This window comes from Agrilus planipennis, unplaced genomic scaffold, assembly GCF_000699045.2.
Source record: "Agrilus planipennis isolate EAB-ADULT unplaced genomic scaffold, Apla_2.0 scaffold23, whole genome shotgun sequence".
Taxonomy (NCBI): domain Eukaryota; kingdom Metazoa; phylum Arthropoda; class Insecta; order Coleoptera; family Buprestidae; genus Agrilus; species Agrilus planipennis.
Window position 1 is genome coordinate 1,465,466 of NW_020439044.1, and position 18,949 is coordinate 1,484,414.

Below are 18,949 nucleotides of genomic sequence, written 5' to 3' on the forward strand. Positions count from 1 at the left end.
CTGTAACGAGCGGCATAGTCTAGAGCAGGGGTGAGCAACCTTTTAATCAACGGGCCAATTTAAATTTTAAAATTTTTTGACGGGCCGCACATAAAGTAACACTTATTAATAATTTACAGAACTTTATTTATAATAAACATTAGAATAAAAAAATATCAAATTAAAAAACAACACTTGTATGCAAGATAATCTAATACATTTATGTCTCATCAAACATTACATTAAATCATTTAAGTAGAAATGGATAAACTATACAGTTTCTGGGCCGTGAAAAACATCGACTCATCCGAGGTTTTCTTGTATTTTCACTTTTTTTTTTATTGAAGNCTGTTTTTTCGATACAAGCTGATCAATATCAACCGGAATTGATGATGTACCTACACGTACGCAGCCTTCGAATTGTGCATCACTCAGTCTTCATCGGTGGTCATTTTGATTAATTTTATGGTTGAAAATAATTGTTTGCAAACGTAAGTACTTCCGAACAGAGACATCATTTGCTTTGCATTTTTCGTCAAAAGCAGAAATTTCTCAGGGCTCACATACGATTTATAAAAAATTTGATGTTTGCTTAGAAAAATACATTTTTTAAATCGGTATCATTCTCAATGTCAATCACTTCCATTTGAAAGTCTTCGAGAACTGTATCCACATCGATATTAAATGGTGAGGTAAACATTTTCGATTAAAAGTCGATAAAATAAATTCAATTTCAGAAATGCTTGGCGGGCTGCATAAACATATTTAACGGGCCGCAAATGCGTGTTGCTCATCCCTGGTCTAGAGGTATAGACCATCGCTTAGCATTCGGGAGGACGCTGGTTCCATTCCGGGACTGTCTGCTTTAGGTAAATGTTGGGACAGTAATGTTCCATAGATAGTCTTTCATTCTCTTCTGTCTTCATTTCGTCCATCTCATCATTCCCACTTGAACCATCACCCACCCATTCGCACGATTCCCGAAAGGAGGCTACTACCTTCCGGCGTATTCAAAGCCTTTTCCAGATGAAGCAATGAGCTTTGCCCTTGCCCCTACCTATGTACGTTCATGGCGTTGTACCTTCCTTCAAAAAAATGCATAGTCACCAAGCCACCCGAAGAACGTTGCTAGATGGAATCCAAGTAGAATGGATTTATTACGTTATTGGGAATGAAAAACCCAAATAACATTATCTTGTTCAAATGGCAGGTAATTTATTATTAACAGGAAATTTGTAAAATTAAAAAGCAAAGAAAAATAAATTGTTTTGAAAATGCTTTCTTTTTTCTCACTGTTCAATCTTGATATTTTATATTATTTTCCTTCTTTTAATTTAATTAACGCGAGGGGATTTTATTTGGCTCAATTTCTTTTCTCCTTGCATTTGTTTCTTGTCCTTAACATTCCCAGCTTTTCCCATAAAATCACCTTAAAACAATAGACATTACGGTGCATTTCGCGCCTTGCGGGGAGTCCCAGTCAAAAGCGCATTCACCATCCTGGTTCGAAACGTGCGAGCTGATTATGTTAAGACTCCTACATTTTGCATACTGACCATACAGAGTGACGAACATAGTACGTCATAGTACCTTTAGTAACTGCCTGTAGTATTAGAAGCCCAGGAAAATTATTACTCCATAGTCCATACAGTCCGTTTGAATATCCTCCGTAACCATGTGTTGCCTGGCAAGGAGGTAAGTGAGCATTCAATTTCATCTCCTCCACGGTACGCAAACACTCACACGTTTTTGGCTGTATTTACTTTATAAGGAATGCGCAGTCCATTCTCTATGTCTATGGTTTTAATCTAGTAATTTTCTTCGGGAGGTTCAGTGATTTTTCACCTATTAAGAACAACTACTACTTGATAATTATCATCCTAAATTATGACGACTCCAAAAGCACTTATTAAAATTAGCAGACTAATATAGTTCTTCACCTCCATCTACAGACGCATTCTACTTTTATGGTAGACTGTTTAACTAATGAAATGGTTGAGTATACAAACCATTTCTGTGCCATTGTAATAATATACAGATTTTTTATTTAGAATTGATTCGTCTTTGCGAAATAAAGAACAAGGTTTACCTGTTATAGATGAACTAAAGAGCATCCTCATTATGACTAACCGAATGTGAATCTTACCTGAAACAAAAATTTTTGTATTACAATAACATCAACAACATAATTAAGATATTTAGATAGAACTAAAGTAGGTTTACTATATCTTCAGAATTTCAAATTAAGGCGGTAATTTTTTTCAACCACACGTGCTTGACTTCGTCAACATAATCACCAAAGAGGACGATTTTATATAATACTAACTGATATTTACCTCAAAAAGGAGATTCTTTGGGAAAAGGTAAGAGTTCATTAATAACTGTAGCTGGGCTATGGTTCAAAGTGGACTCAGTCGATAGGTCGTGGTACTAGACGTGCTACCATCTGAATGACCGTCCCGTTAATACTTTTTAAGGGTAGATCTATATTAGGATAAGGGATATTTAGGCTAAAAGAATTTACTAACCATGTACCAGGTACTAACACGTAGGAAAGTTTCCAACAGGCGCCGGAATTTGGACAAAGTATTTGTTATTTATTTTAATACATTTGAAAAAGGCTCACTACGTAATTTGCAAAAAATCCATATCCTATTTCAGAAAATATTGGGTTTCAGCATAGAAAGTGACTGAAATAGATGAAAAAGAGTATAAAGAGCGTGAAAACTACGTTTTCATGTTATCTACTCAATAGGAGCGCGAATACTTAACTTCAATAAATTTTAATTTTGAAATTTATTAAAATATTTATAAAAAAATCTTTTAAGCTCCCTCAACCGGAATATAAAATTTTCAATAGTCAAGCTAAAACATAGCAATGAAAGACATTTACTTATATAAGATGAGGGCGATCATTTATGAGGAAAAAAACTTTTGGGTGTTTCACTCCCACCAGCCACTAATGCTGGTGAATGGGCAGTTCCTCCGGACTACGCTGGAAGGTGGGGCGGAAGGCCCTCTTCAGCCTCAATTCAAAACTAGTAGGAATGGTGGTTCGGGTGAGAAAGGCAAGACGGACGAAATGAAGATAGAAGAAAATGAAAGATTATTATCTATAGAATACTACTGCCCCAGTATTTGCCTTAGTGATCCAGGGAAACCACAGAAAAACTTGAACCAAGGCAAACGAACCGGGAATCGAACCGACGTCCTCCAAATGCTAAACAACGGTTTAAACCTCTAGGCCATGCCGCTCGGTAGAGGAGGAAAGTATAATAAATTTCAATTCTTGGATTTGGAGTACTTGGAATGACATTCAATTATATTCTTCACATTTTGTGGCAAGTCGTCTTCATTTTCAGACATTTCCATGATACATTTAATGTTATATAAAAATGGTCTTTTTCAATTTTACACAAAATTGATTTTCAGAATATTCTACTACACTTATGGCATATCACTACGTGTCAACGATTGAGTTCAATTTGAACTTTCACCTAGCCACATTTACCTATGACGTTTTACTATTTACGTTTTGCACTTAAATGAAAATTAAGAAGAATAAATTTTTAGTAGTCCATGAAGAAGAGGCAATCGCTTTATGGTTTTTAAACCGTCATTCATTTTACGTTTCCAAAATGTGGAAAACAAATCCCACAGATAGCAGATAAATGAAAACGTCAAAACAAACAATATTGCTAAAATTAAAATGTTTGTAATATGACAATTGTCACAGTATGCAAATTCAAACTTTTATGATATAGGTACATCCATACATTTTGAGTATGTATGATAACTTCCATCAGATGAAATAAATTCGTAAACCCTTTTAATTTAGCAGTTTCATTTTTTCATTAGTCCCTACATTGGGAGCAAGCAGCTCGAATTAATTTTCATAGAGAAGTTAAGCTGTCTCGTCGACAAATTCAGACGGTCATTGAAATGCACGAAGTTGTTAAAGACAGCGGAGCAGGTCGATTGGCAAGCATCCAAAAAGGAAGAACGAACAGAACGAGCTCTCTAGGATAATTGTTTGTTACGAACCTTCATTATACGTAGCATGAATCTCTATTCTTCGTAAATGCTTGCATTTATTTTATTAATTAATCTACCTATTTTCAAAAAAAAAAACCAGCAAATTTGCCTTGCAGAACATGCATCATACAATTTATCCTCTACGTCATGTAACCATTACCTAGCAAAAAATATCCACATCAGTCAACAAGAATAAATAAATAAAATAATGAAAATTGTTCACCGTTTATACTCGCCAAAGGCAATTACAAAGAGAAAACGAATAGATTGAAACAAATGAGTTAAAATCTCGTTCCTGGATTTTTGAAAAAACGCTCAGACCAGTTAAATTTTATCTTTAGATGGATATTTTCTAAAGTAATTTTCATGTGAATATGTGGGATGATAAAAAAAAAAAGAAACCTTAATGAAACCTCTACTCCAATTTCATGGATTTTTGAAATTGACCTAAAATTTGGATTCCTAGACAAAAATTTTCAGTCTCTCTCCAGTCTCTCAGAGTCTTTCAGCGTCTCTGAGAGCGTCCCTCACAGTCTCTCAATTATTGCCTAGGTGTTTTTTATAGATTTCTCACAGTCTCTGTATACGAGACTCAAACGATAAAATTGTTAATTCAGAGATTCGAGTCTCTCACAGAGACTGAATGAATAAAACTGAAAAATTGACAGACTCGAGTCTCTCGTAGAAAGACTGGGATCTCTGAAATATGTTGAACTTAGATTTTTTTAACCATGTCTATCGCGACACCACTTATTGGGAGATTCGAGTCTCTTGTTCGGAGACTGGATACGAAATGAGGATCTCTCTATGAGCGACTCCAGTCTCTCGTTCATAGACGCTAAACAGTTTGTTTGACAGTCTTTCAACACTCTCTCTCAACGACACCAGAAAGGCACGATGAGAGACGGAGACTCGAGATTTTATCTCGTGATTGTATCTTGTCACAAGTTCTCGACATCCCTGTAAATTAATTTGAGCATATTATAAGCCACATGTATCCATGTTTCACTCAAATCACTGTTATTGTGTAATGAAGGTAAAAAAAATATTTTTTGTGTGATGTAACTACAAATTTTTCCCTTTAATTGTGCTATAAGATATTGCTTCTTGCCAAATTCCATGATATAGGTCAACGGCAAGTACACAATACGTTTTGATTCCCTTGAGGGTGTTAAAATATACGCCATAGAAGGCCGATCTTTTGATTGCGTTGACTTAGAAGTTTGTTTTTTCACAGCTCCAAGGGATTGCAAGCCTACGTATTTGATATTAATTTCAACTTGATACCCCACGCGTTTCCGAGAAAAAGGGTAAATGGAAAAAGTACCGGACTACTTAGGATTTTAAAGAACGACCCACAGATAAAAAGTAATTACAACAAACAATTACCTACTATTCACAATAAAATGGCGTTGGAAAAAACAGTAAACAATGCAAAAAATATAGAAAGACTATAAAAACGATTGTAGGGAATTGAAAAGCTTATAATACCGAGCCCTTGGCCAACCTAACCGATACATTTTTTACCGAAAAAAGCGTGGAAAACCATTAAAACCACGTCTTTTTTGAAAATGGATCTTCCATATGAAGTTATAATTTCTGCCTTGCATAACGTATCAGCAGAGACTTTGTAAATCATTTGAACAAAAACTACATTTAACTACTGCAGTATATATAGTTTGATGAAGTCGATTTTCATATAAACACTGGCAAATTCCGCAAAAAGGATTAAACTACTTCAAATGGTATTAAAATGTAGGTATCTTGTTGTCGCCATAATTTGACGACTTTATTTGTATTAGGGGCCACTTTTTAGGATTACGCAAATGTAATTGTTGGTTGATATAAAACTGAACTTGGTTTTAACTATTTATTAACAACACTTAACTAAGGATTAACAACACTTTAACAAAAACAAATTGATAACAAAATACTTAATTTATGTAGAGTGGGCTGTATAAAATTGAAATGAATGAAAATATAACACGAACGAAAAGAGCGAATGATTGATTAGATTGAAGATCAATTTGCAACTGTCTGGAAGAATAACTGAACTCATGAAAATAAGAAAAATAGAAAAGTGGAGAAAATAGTTTGGGGGTGGAATTAAATTCAAATTTGAAAAGGTTGATTGGTTGAAGAAAAAGTAGAAGATCGTGATTTGTTATGAAAGGAAGACAGAGATACAGAGGGGTTGAAAGATAGTGGGAGTANTAATCCATTAATCAATAATAAATAAATTGAGTGTTCAAAAGTGTTTTTTTTAAAAGCTTAAGGAATAGTACCGGCCTTTAACTATAGTCCGCAATAAAACTGTCGCATTTACTTACTTCTTTCAACTTACTAACTATAGACTGGAAAGGTTGCCGGCTACTTTTGTTTACGACAGACGTTGTAGGGAATATCGTAAACATAAAAGAGAGATGTCAGGTAGGAATTGCAGTTGACAGTAAGTAAGAAAAGGGAATAACATTACACCAATTAATGTGTAACGGAAAGGGATGCAGACAATCAGAATTTAAGCATGTTGCCAGCATCGGACTTTAAAGAAAGTTCAACATTCTCAGGAATTTAGGAATGCAGAGACGCTTGTTTAAGGTTATAATTCCAACCAGTTAGTTAAAAAGCCGACCCTGACCTTTTGCGTACCTAAGCAACCGCTAACCACAGCACCACTTACTATTATTCGGTTATCTCTTTTCACCTTGTCGGTACTACTCGTGACTCGTGAAGCATTTCCTAACATAGCAAGGGCGTGTTCGAACGCAATAAATGACTGCAGTCCCAAGTGAAAAACAGGGAAAATGATACGTCCATTCTCAGAGGCAATTTATTGCAAAATTTGCCAATTTTGATCGTTCCAACTATATGTACAATTTGATGTAAACATACCAAATTTCCAATAACTATTGGCATATTTAATTATCTAATAGACAATTTTTATGTAAGATTGTAGAATTTGATGATTAAAGCTACCTACCTGTAACAACCAATTGCACATAAAATTTGTAAAAATTTACGATTCATTTGTAATTAACGATCAGCATTAGACAGAAATTCAATTCACGGTAGGTATACCAGTGTACGGTAATAATACCCTTCCCTTATTATTAAAGTGTCAAAACCAGATCCGCCGAGAGATGAGTAAGGTCCAGGGCCGAGATGTGTCATGAGCTCTTTAGTATATTAACCATCATGTTACGTAGGTATTACAACTTCGCAAAAACAAAAATTATTCTCCAGCTACTGGATCGCTTCTCCTTACACTTGTATGCAAGATAATCTAATACATTTATGTCTCATCAAACATTACATTAAATCATTTAAGTAGAAATGGATAAACTATACAGTTTCTGGGCCGTGAAAAACATCGACTCATCCGAGGTTTTCTTGTATTTTCACTTTTTTTTTTATTGAAGCAAATATTAACGACATAAAAATAAAATGAAAATAAGAAAATTCGCATGTTTTTCTTACTGATCGGGTTTTGTAAAGCAGACAACCTAATGGATTTTAGTCAATTTTTATTTGACGTTTCGGCTCCTAGGTTTTGGACCATCTTCAGAACTACAATAAATAAAAACATTTACGTTGTTGAGTCAAAATGAAACAGTTTTCGTACAAATTATAACTGACCTTTCGTATGTTCAGTTATAATTATTATAATTATGGTAATATGGTCAGTTAAAATTTGTACAAAAACTCTGTTTCATTTTGACTCAACAATGTAAATGTTTTTATTTACTGTAGTTCTGAAGATGGTCCAAAACTTAGGAGCCGAAACGTCAAATAAAAATTGACTAAAATCCATTAGGTTGTCTGTTTTACAAAACTCGGTCATTAAGAATAACATGTGAATTTATACTCACAGCAGACGTCAAGAAAGAAGCAAAAATAAGAAAACCATTTTTTTTGGGTTAAAAATTTTAATTTCAACTTACGATACACAATAAAATTATTAATTAATAATAATATGTATTAGAACTTACTCAGTTAAATATTTCAGGCTTAGAAAGCATTACATTATTGAACTTAACTGTCCTTAATTCAAAACANATTAAAGTTCATTGTGTAGATTTTTAAACATCGGATAAATTTCTGATACACTACCGTTTAATTTATGAATCGACGAGAGCATTTTATGCATTTATTTTTTTCTATGATAACGTTTGCTAGCCAAAAACCAATGTATACTTAGGTTACTTTAAACAACTTTAATAATATGGCCATTTTTGCAAAATAAGTCTTTTTCAGAGCACGTTCGTATTTTTATTATTACTATTTTTCTAATGAGTCAGAACGTTATCCCACATTAAAGTATTGATTGCTTCTATACAATTATAACAATCTTTATTCAAAAAACGTTCCTTATCTTAAACTGCGTCATCATTTTGATTTGTTACCGTTTACGATGGTAATTTATTTCTAATATATATAATCGAAGAAGGCGCATCTTGTAAACCGCTTCCGGTGGACGGATTCACGTTACATTGATCCACCTTTCGCGAAATCATCATCCTCTCGAGCTTTTCGTTGTAAAGAAAACCGTTGAAAAGTATTTCCCGAAACGACCCAAACCTCCCATTAACATTATAAACGTGGGAATAATAAAAAAGTGAAAAACGTGATCCTACTACACGAACGTCGAAATGAGTTTCACTGGCTCTTTGAAGTTGCGAACTGTTTTGCTGGATTTAATGTCGACAGGACCTTTTACCGGATTGCTGTCAAATTCTGTTCGTGTTTGGATTTTGTAAACTCCGGATTTTCTAAAGCTACAAGGAATTTTCGTAAGCTACAAGAAAATACATCAAATATGTGTTTGAAAAGTAATCCTACAGGACAAGGGAATTATTATTGAAATTCAACCTGCAATAACTGCACCAAAAATATATTTTTGCCTTACTTTTATGATTTTTTACTTATTATTTTAGTGAGATCAATTAAAAGCTTTATTTATAACTAGCTTTTCCCCGCGGTTTCGCTCGCAGATATCAATATTGTTTCTCCATAATGCCGCCATCTTAGATTTTACCCCCCCCCTCCATTGGAGGTTAAATTTTTTACAATGTCGAGATAGGTCTTTCAGAAATTAAATGATAGACCATTAAGACCAAGTTTCGAGTAAATCTGACGACAAATAATATATGTTCCATTTAAACATTACAACTCCTCTTCACCACTCCTCCCCCCACGGGAACGGGATAAAAAGTATCCTATGTCCGTCTCCTGGTTGCAAGCTACCTCTCCACCAATTTTCAGCCAAATCAACTGTTCTTGAGTTAAAGAAAATTACACTATTTATAACTCAACTCATATATACTAGGGTCAATTGAAAAGTCCCCGGTCTGGCACAGAGATGGCGGCACCAGAACTAAATCCATATGATTTTCAGTTAGTCCTAACCTTCAAAAGACGCGTCTATAAATTTGACGGCTGTCGGATCATTAGTTTGTGAATTATAGCATTTTTAGTGAAGCAACTTTTGTTATTGTGAAAAAAATGGATAAAAAGGAATTTCGCGTGTTGATAAAATATTGCTTTTTGAAGGGAAAAAATACAGTTGAAGCAAAAACTTGGCTTGATAACGAATTTCCGGACACTGCCCCAGGAAAATCAACCATCAAGGATTGGTATGCTAAGTTTAGACGTGGTGAAATGAGCACCGAAGACGGTGAACGCAGTGGACGCCCAAAAGAGGCTGTTACGGACGAAAACATTAAAAAAATCCACAAAATGATTTTGAATGACCGTAAATTGAAATTGAATGAAATAGCAGACACTCTACAGATATCAACGGAACGTATACATCACATCATTCACGAATATTTGGGTATGAGAAAGCTCTGTGCAAAGTGGGTGCCGCGCGAGCTCACTTTTGACCAAAAACAACGACGAGTTGATGATTCAGAGCAGTGTTTGAAGATGATCACGCGTAATAAACCCGAGTTTTTGCGTCGATATGTGACAATGGATGAAACATGGCTCCATCATTTCACTCCGAAGTCCAATCGACAGTCATCGGAGTGGACTGCACACGATGAACCCGCTCCAAAGCGTGCAAAAACGCAACAGTCGGCTGGCAAGGTTATGGCGTCTGTATTTTGGGATGCGCGTGGAATAATTTTCATTGACTACCTTGAAAAAGGAAGGACCATCAACAGCGACTATTACATAGCGTTATTGGACCGTTTGAAGGACGAAATCGCCGAGAAACGACCGCATTTGCAGAAAAAGAAAGTCCTGCTTCACCAAGACAATGCACCGTCTCACAAGTCAGTGAAAACGATGGCAAAAATTCATGAATTGGGCTTCGAATTGCTTCCGCATCCACCGTATTCTCCAGATCTGGCCCCCAGCGACTACTTCCTGTTCTCAGATCTCAAAAGAATGCTCGTTGGGAAAAAATTTTCGTCGAATGAAGAGGTGATCGCCGAAACTGAGGCCTATTTTGAAGCAAAGGACAAATCGTACTACAAAAATGGTATCGAAAAGTTGGAGGATCGCTATAATCAGTGTATCACCCTTGAAGGGAACTATGTTGAATAAAAAACACGAATTTTGCAAAAAAAATGTGTTTTACTATTTTAGGCCGGGGACTTTTCAATTAACCTGTTATAGATTGTATTCTGGGGGTTCCGTTACTAAAAAGGAAAAAAGAAACCCTTATAGGATCACTTAGTAGTCCGTCTGTTTGTCTGTTAAGATCCCTTTTCTCAAAGAACTCGTAGAGGTTGAATCAAGTTGAAATTAATGTCAGATATTCAGGTGTACAATTCCTTGGAGTTGTAAAAGAATCAAACTCCTAAGTCAACGCAATCGAAAGATAAACAAAAGTCAAAACCTATACAGTACTTCCGGTTAACCTAAAATCATGAAATTTGGCATGAAGCCATGTCTTACAGCACAAATATATGGAAAATCCGAAAACCGTAAATTTGTAGTAACATCACAAAAAAAAATAATTGTTTAATTGTAATATTGTAATTATATGTAAGTTTTAGACTGCTTTTGGGAGAAAACATAAAAGATACTCGGAAAAAGCGGTAAAAATCTTCCGCTACTTGATTCCCGTAGGTATGGTATAGCGTTATATTGCTTTATGACGATTATTTGATTCGAGACTTCAATCACCGCTAGAGCGTCTTCAGAAAAAAAATGAATTAAATACTCGGCTAAAAGAAACAATAACACATCTACTGTGCAGCTAACACGCTATTTCGAGAGGGCTGGTTTTGGACTAACACATTACTTCTACAACAGTATTTCCGTTACAATTTTTAATAAATATTCGAAACTATCCCATGCGTGCCTTCTAATTAATATGCTACGTGCTACACAATCAGTGAGTAAAAGAACGTCCAATTTTCGTATAGGTAGCTATTATTTTAACGTTCGTCGAAATTAACTTCTACAACATTCAAAGATTTTCGTGTCTGCAGACTAGGAAGCAATAATTTAATCGTCAGTTTACAAGCTAGTTGGAGACCGATTAAACCTATATTTACGAAGGTTTTTTGTCGTGACAAAGTCGTGAATATAACTAGACATACACGCGACAAAATTTTTTTTTTCTAGATTGTATTTTAGATGACATGCACACAGATTTTTTGTAACATTGTGTATATGTATGTACCTACCATACTAGAGGGTGTAATAGGATAGTCTCCGGATATTTCAGTATCCATATACAATATTTGCATACTATTTATATTGTTGTGACGAACGTCAAAGCGGCGGTTCTGATATATAGTACAGTCATTTGGTAGTTTTGCCTAGAAAGTTTTCCGGGAGTTTTGAAAATTGGTAATTTTATAGATTTTGAGGTCCTCATTCTGAATTTCAACTTTGCCTCCTCGTATATTTGCCGCTCGCACCGCCATATTGGAAAAATGGCGCCTAAATGCAGTTTTTTGGCAAAATCTCTTTTCCAACTCATTTTACGATAAAAACAGTTATATACAAAATGAAACTAGGGACAATTGTCTACAATTCTTGTATCTACCTTTTTTCCATAAATTCAATGGTTTTGGCGTACGAGCGCCGCAAAGTGTACTCCAACGCGTGTTTTGGTAGAGCTCAATAGAAATATTATTTAGTCTGAGTCATCAGTAGAGTGAATATATGCACTAAAAAATAGCAAATATATGCATGCAAATATGCTTTGAAAATCGTCTTAATATGCATTTATATGCATTTAAATTTTAAATAAAACAAATAAATTCTGTTAACACTTGTATTTGTTTAAGTTACAATAGCATACCTTACAAAAAAAAACCAACGCACGTTATCTTCAGACATACTATAACAATATAAAACTAAATGTTTTTCTAAATCAGACACTTACTGGAGTATCTAGTTAATTACTCTGACACTTGATTCAGCATCAGCGGAAAAAGAGAAGACTACACCCTTGTAGCAGATTTATTTTTTCCATTATTTACAGCTTATTTGTAGTACACCCCAAAGCTGTTTCTGAATCCTTTGGAAAAAATGTATTCGGTATCTGTATCCGCCAGGTAGCTGGCACGGTATCACTATCCGGATCATGGATACAATTCATTATTTCCGCACTAAATCTATCCCTTCGATAGTGGTAGTAGTAGTATCACACTCATCATCATCATAAGGTCGTCAATCCTAAGACTACTTGGACACGCACCTACCTCCACTCTTTCCTATTCTGAGCTAATCTTGGCATTTCCCTAAAACATCCCACATCCTTAACGATTTACGAACAGTAACCTAACCTTGGTTTATCCCTACTCCTCTTAACTCCAATTTTTGCCTCTAATATGTCACTGACTAGATCTTCATACCAGAGAAGGTCTACTAACCTATCTCGCCTATTTCTTATTGACTCCTATAAAGTTCCTTGTTCTCCAATTCTCTCTAATACCTCTTCATTTCTAGCCCTCTCTATCCACGGTATGCTCATCATTCGCCTGTAACGCCACATTTCTGACAGTAGGAGAGGTAGAATGAGCTGATAGCTAATCCAAACAAAATTGAAATATAACAGTCAACTGACACAGCTTTAGCGTATCATTTGAAATTTCAGCTTTGCGAAGACGGGATCGTAATATCTAAATACTTGTTGCTTCACTTCGTACTTATGGAAAAGAAGTTAATCACAAGGATATAATAATCTGCATTATTTATTCATTAATTGCCAGTGATATACATCTGTCGAAAAATATATTTAATAGTAAAAAAGTATCCGTATCAAAATAGAAGTATTTAGAATGCATTTTGAAACTAAAAAGATCAGTATCTTATATCCGGTATTCCGCACTATTGCTATTATGCGTATCCGATAGCCAGATATATTTTACTTGTATCCGAATCCGGCTTTGTTAGTGAGTAGAGCTAGTTTATAAAAATTATTATAAAAACATAAATGCGTATACATCCACACACTATATTATGTAAATGTTAATACATGTCATGTCAGCCAAACAGATAAAATTGTAGATTTACGGGGCAGATAACTTCAGTATGAATTGTCTAGTTGTCAACCTAATAAATGATCATGAGCAGGAATTTATCACCTTCCATTAGAAGATATGAACGTGTCTATTTGCTTACGAAAAATATCGGTGTGAATAACAAAAAAGTAATTCTATTACGAATAATGTTTAATTAATAATGTATCTACTAGCACGTGTTGGTTAAGCGCAACTTCAATTAACATTCCAGTTCATTCCATTTCATTTCATTGATACCTTCATGAGTACTTATGTGGAGGGCCTAATAACTTTTCAATCGCAAGCCTTCCAAAGGTATTTCCCTTTATTTTAGTGTTGAAAATACAACTTGGGCTGTCTGTTCTGAAACTATCTCATAAAATCTAACGGTCGATAAGGGTCGAAAATCGAAAGTTGTTGGACCTCGTAGTCTTGGCCAGAAGTAAACTTAAATACGGGATAAATATTCGAAGATTGAACAATGTCGATGCGTTGCGTTTAATAAAGCTGGTTTCGGTTTAGGCGCGTGACTTTGTTGAAACCAGCAAGTTTAATTAATTGAAATTCCGGAAAAAAAGACATTGGATTGCTGCTATACCACATATTTAACAAGAATGCTCGGTCTTCGAAATTTCAACTCCCAATCCCATTGCTTTAGACGCTATCGACTAGCCCTTCGTCATAAATGAATTTCGAAATTATAGAGGGAACAATCTAAAGATTTTAAGCACCGACACACGAGCAACGTGAAAGAAATTTCGACTTAACGTAAAAAGGCGGAAATTACGGTGAAAGCGATTTACTAACTAATAATTACGGTTTGGTGAATTATTCATATAAACTTAAATTGCATTGTGAAAAATCACTTTTCGTTAGTAAACTTTATCCTAAGAATATTTTATGAAATTTTGGACCTAGATTGATCTCAAGATGCTTTCTGGTACATAATCACAACTACTCCTCTATTTTTTTTCGAAAAAAAAAAACCTTCCTTCTTATGGTTACTTTCATAGTAGTGTCACAATAGGAGAGGAAAAATGAGCTGATAGCTAATCAACACAAAACTGAACCACAAATATAACAGCCAACTGGCAGAGCATGAGCGTGTCACCATAATACATTATATCCATGGAAATTAAAGCTTTATGAAGACGGGATCGTAATACCAAGATACATATTGCTTCACTTCGTAATTATAGAAAGGCCGTTGATTACAAGGATATACTCACTTACATTGTTTATTTTTTTACTGTCACTGATATACATCTTTTGAAAGATATATTAAATAGTAAAATAAAAAGTATCCATATCAGGGTACAAGTATTTAGAATACATTTTGTAACTAAAAAATAAATCAGTATGTTAGTATCAGTATCCTTCTTATGGTCAGTTTCATTTCTTTGACATTTTGGGTAGTACTACATTTGAGGACCCCAGACAAAAGTCTTGTGTCTACAACTCACAGTTAGATAATTCATACTGGAAACAACATTATAAGGTCGTTAGTCTAAAGACTGGTTGGAAACGCACCTCCACTCTTTCCTATGCTGAGCTAAATCTTCGCATTTCCCTAAAACTAGAACAACCAACATCCTTAACTATTTGTGTACAGTAACTTAATCTAGGTCTACTTCTACTTCTCTTAAGTTATGGTTTTGCTCAACAACGTCCCGTAAATTATACCGAACTTGGTAGAGCTGTACTGTGCATTTTCGGAGTAGACGCACCACTCGACTTTCTACGACACTTGTGTTTGCACTCAGATTTACAGTTACAGTTTCTCACATTTAACGGGGCATTATATATTTTTTGTGTATCGTCAATATCAAATTTTCTGAATCTAACCATTGTGGTTCTTTATAATTCATAATAAAATCAAGTAGCGCGATATTTTAGCAGATTACGTGATTTGAAAATTAAGATTTTCGAAAATCGATTAAATACTTGAGTGACTTGGTTTTTTATCGTTGCTACTTGGATTGATCTCATACAATTCCAAAAGATTTTAAATTTAAAGCCCGTTACCAATTAACCCTTCCACTAAATGTATAACTTCATAATCCTTTAAAACCCTAACCGTAAAACCTTATGACCTCAGAACCCTATATCCCTGTAATAAAAATGCAGTCTTGCCGCGAAACTATTCCTGGCGTAATGATCATCATCATCCTACATCTTTAACTATTTGTGAACAGTAATCTAATCTAGGTCTAACTCTACTCCTCTTAACTCCTGTTTCAGCCTCTAGTATGTCTCTTACTAGACCTATCTCGCCTACTTTTTATTAACTTCCATAGTCCTCTGGAGACATACGTACTAAAAATTTCGGAGTACTCGGAAAACATAATTCTGGACCTATGTAATCTTTAGTAATAGTCACTTAAACTAACGAAAACAAGTTCTTTGATTAGCAATTTATCCTAACCCAGATGCTTTATTAATATGTTTGTAATTTTTGGAAATGCTACTGCTAGATATGAAAAAAGAATTAGTACATGTATCATATTTATGGATTTAAAGATGAGATTCTACGGTCCACTGTTATAAAACTGTAATTGTTGCGAGCAAGACAAAAGAGGTTTAAAATATCCGTGCAATAAATAATTGCATGCAACCGTAACATTATACCTATTAAATTTTCGAGGAGACTGAAATAAATTCCCAACGCAACGAATGCCATAATTCAAGGGGAGGACAAGCAACTTACTGTTTCATGCAACTGCTAAACTTTAATTGCGACTGTCAAAAGAGAAACGGTCCCGTTAGTCTTATTTAAGCCTTTTCTAATTCGACAAAAAACATTCGGCCGGCTTGACGTTAAATAATTTTCAGTTGAGTAAAGGGCACAACAAAAACCAACTTAAAAATGCAAGACCTAGACCGTAGGTAGCCGTGGTCGGCGACGATGCGGTGCGGCATCGTGTCAGAGTTTAATTTAACGAAGTGCTAGTTTTCGTGGGTGACTACAGCCTTATTTATTATGACCTTCTAACTGAACAGTAGCACGCTTGCTTGCTCGACTTGTTTTATTTTTTGTTAAAAAAAGGCACTGCAACTAAACCCCAGGACGATCGATAGCAGTTTAGATATCAATCTAAAAATATCTGGCTGCAAATGCCTGAAACTTAAAATTTACTGCTGGTAAAAACTAAGGTTATTAAAACTGAATTAGTTTTTACAAAAACGAACATCTAAATGTCTACATATATTATAAAAGATATTATCGTTTGTTACAATGTAAAGTAGAACGATATTATTATAGACTTAACATACGGCGGTTCGGGAGTTGCAGTACGCTGTTGAAGAATTTAGTTTAGCCAAAAAAATGTTGAAACTAAAGCGAATTAGTTTTTTAATTAATTTTTACCCATAGTTAAATAAATGTAAATCCTCTATCCCAGAGCCGGGAAACTCGGCTCTTTTGACTTCCGAGTGCTCTTCAGGTATAGCCAAGGAGCTCCTCATTGCTCCTGCGAGTGAGATTCTTTTTCTTATCCCTTCTATTTCGTAGATGAGTCCTCTCTCCCATAGTCGAACCCAATAGTATTGCGAACGTAGTCCGGCATGCTACCCCTAAGCTGCGGGACGATCATTAGAAAATTTTCGTAGGTATTATTTAAGTTGCGACAGAGGCTTCGCTCGTTTACAAGATGAAGGGGCTTGATATGGGAGTAAAAGGTAGAAGAAAAAGAGAAAGCAATAGGGATCATTACTGCTTACTCTCTTGTACTCATTGAAGGGTATGGAGTGACCCAAGCTAATCTCAGGTAGCGACTCGTACGAAATTAAAGTTTGCCCAGCTCTGCTCTATCTGGCTATAAAGTATACTTTATACACTACAATTGCATTGCTCAAATGTGCTATTATTGGTACCATTTACTACTGAAAATACCAACGAGATGTTTATTTATATTTCAAGACATATTAAAGGCCTTAATGCTTGTTTTCGACTCGCACTACTATTCATGATTGAACAAAACTTTTGGCAGGTACTGTATGAAAAAGTATGTTTAGTTAAATGTAAAAAATCCCATATTTTCTCTAAAAATCCCTCCACGCGCAGGTCCAAAAAGTCTCATATTTTCTCTAAAAATCCTTCCACGCGCAGGTCCAAAAAGTCTCATATTTTCTCTAAAAATCCCTCCAACTTACTATTATTATTTTTTAATTTGTTAATTTAATCGTTTATTCGAAGAAAAAAATATACAATATTTCTGTAAACATGGGCAACTTTTCGTGTCGATAGCACAATATCGATAATTTTATTGTATGCAGTTATCTCGTTTCCCAAAAATGCAGAGAAAACCAGGCCCAGGGGGTTTAGATGTTTAGATGTTCGGATTTCGGAACAATACACCAACTCAAACATTTATTTTTATTAGTTTTAACATCTGCTTCTGATCTGTTGACTGATCACTTTCAAGATGTTAGCTGAAGACCATACAATGATACGAAAATAATATACAATTCAAAAAAGTTCAAATTCAATTTATCGTAGGGACTTGAGCAGGTACCTGCAGGCTGCACCAGTAGGCTTGAACGCACGTCGCCGTCGTATATCAACCGTTTCATCGTACAGCATTATAGATTATACGATTATAGCTGACAAAATTTTACGTTTACAATTAGAAAAATGACCGCCTTCATCAGGTCAACAAAATCAAACAAAACCAACCAGAAAATGGCAAATTACAAAAAATCCCGCCAAAATAAGGAAAAATCCCTTTATCCCTCGAAAACGTCGAAAATCCCTCGAATCGGGATAAATCCCTCGAAGTGGCAACACTGAGTATAATGAGTTTTTTTCTCTCTAACTACGATTTTGCCAGCGCGCATCCAAGACAATGGAAGGGGCACATCGCTAGAGAAAGTTAATGAAATATAAATACAAGTAGAAAGGTGTGAGAGAGATAAAGCCATTGTGCTGCCAGTAGTTGTCTTTACTTAGAATTTTGATTGTTCTACGCCTCAGTATTGCAGGAGAAGATGAATGAGGTATTGAAAGAGGAAAAGAGATATGTATTAGCCGCACGGTAGTTTTCTTTCTTTCTAAAAAGTGATCAATTTCATGAGGGTACTGCTGAGTCCATTCTCTATGTCTATATTTTTACCACTAGAGATAACCTCTAATTAATGAGAAAAAATTGTTGCTACTGAAACGCATAGTGATAAGCAAAATTAGTCTTATTGTCGTGGTTTTACAATCTTTATGCGAAAAAAAACACGACCAAGACGGAATGAACAAGACCAAGTTTAAAACCAAGAGTGAACGAGCAAGACCAAGACAATAACCAAGACCGAACGAACAAGAGCAAGATCAAATAGGCAAGACTACATGAAAAAATATACTTCCGGCGGATTTATGAGTTTCAATATTTGAAATCTTCAGTTTGCTTTATTAGATTTTAACACTAAATATTAAAAAAAGACACTTTAGCACTGTTTGAAAAAAGAATCAACAAGAGTGT

General features: G+C 35.0%; 1 protein-coding gene across 2 annotated transcripts in view; it reads right to left on the minus strand.

Annotated features, from left to right (window-relative positions):
* Positions 1-338: 338 nt before the first annotated feature.
* Positions 339-18,949, minus strand: part of LOC108732495 — a 167,730-nt gene continuing 149,119 nt past the window's right edge. For both annotated transcript variants that reach the window (XM_018463350.2, XM_018463351.2), the window contains one exon: positions 339-2,125. In XM_018463350.2, coding sequence (XP_018318852.1) covers positions 1,959-2,125 — 167 coding nt within the window. In that variant the 3' untranslated portion in view covers positions 339-1,958. The remainder of the gene's footprint in view (positions 2,126-18,949) is intronic.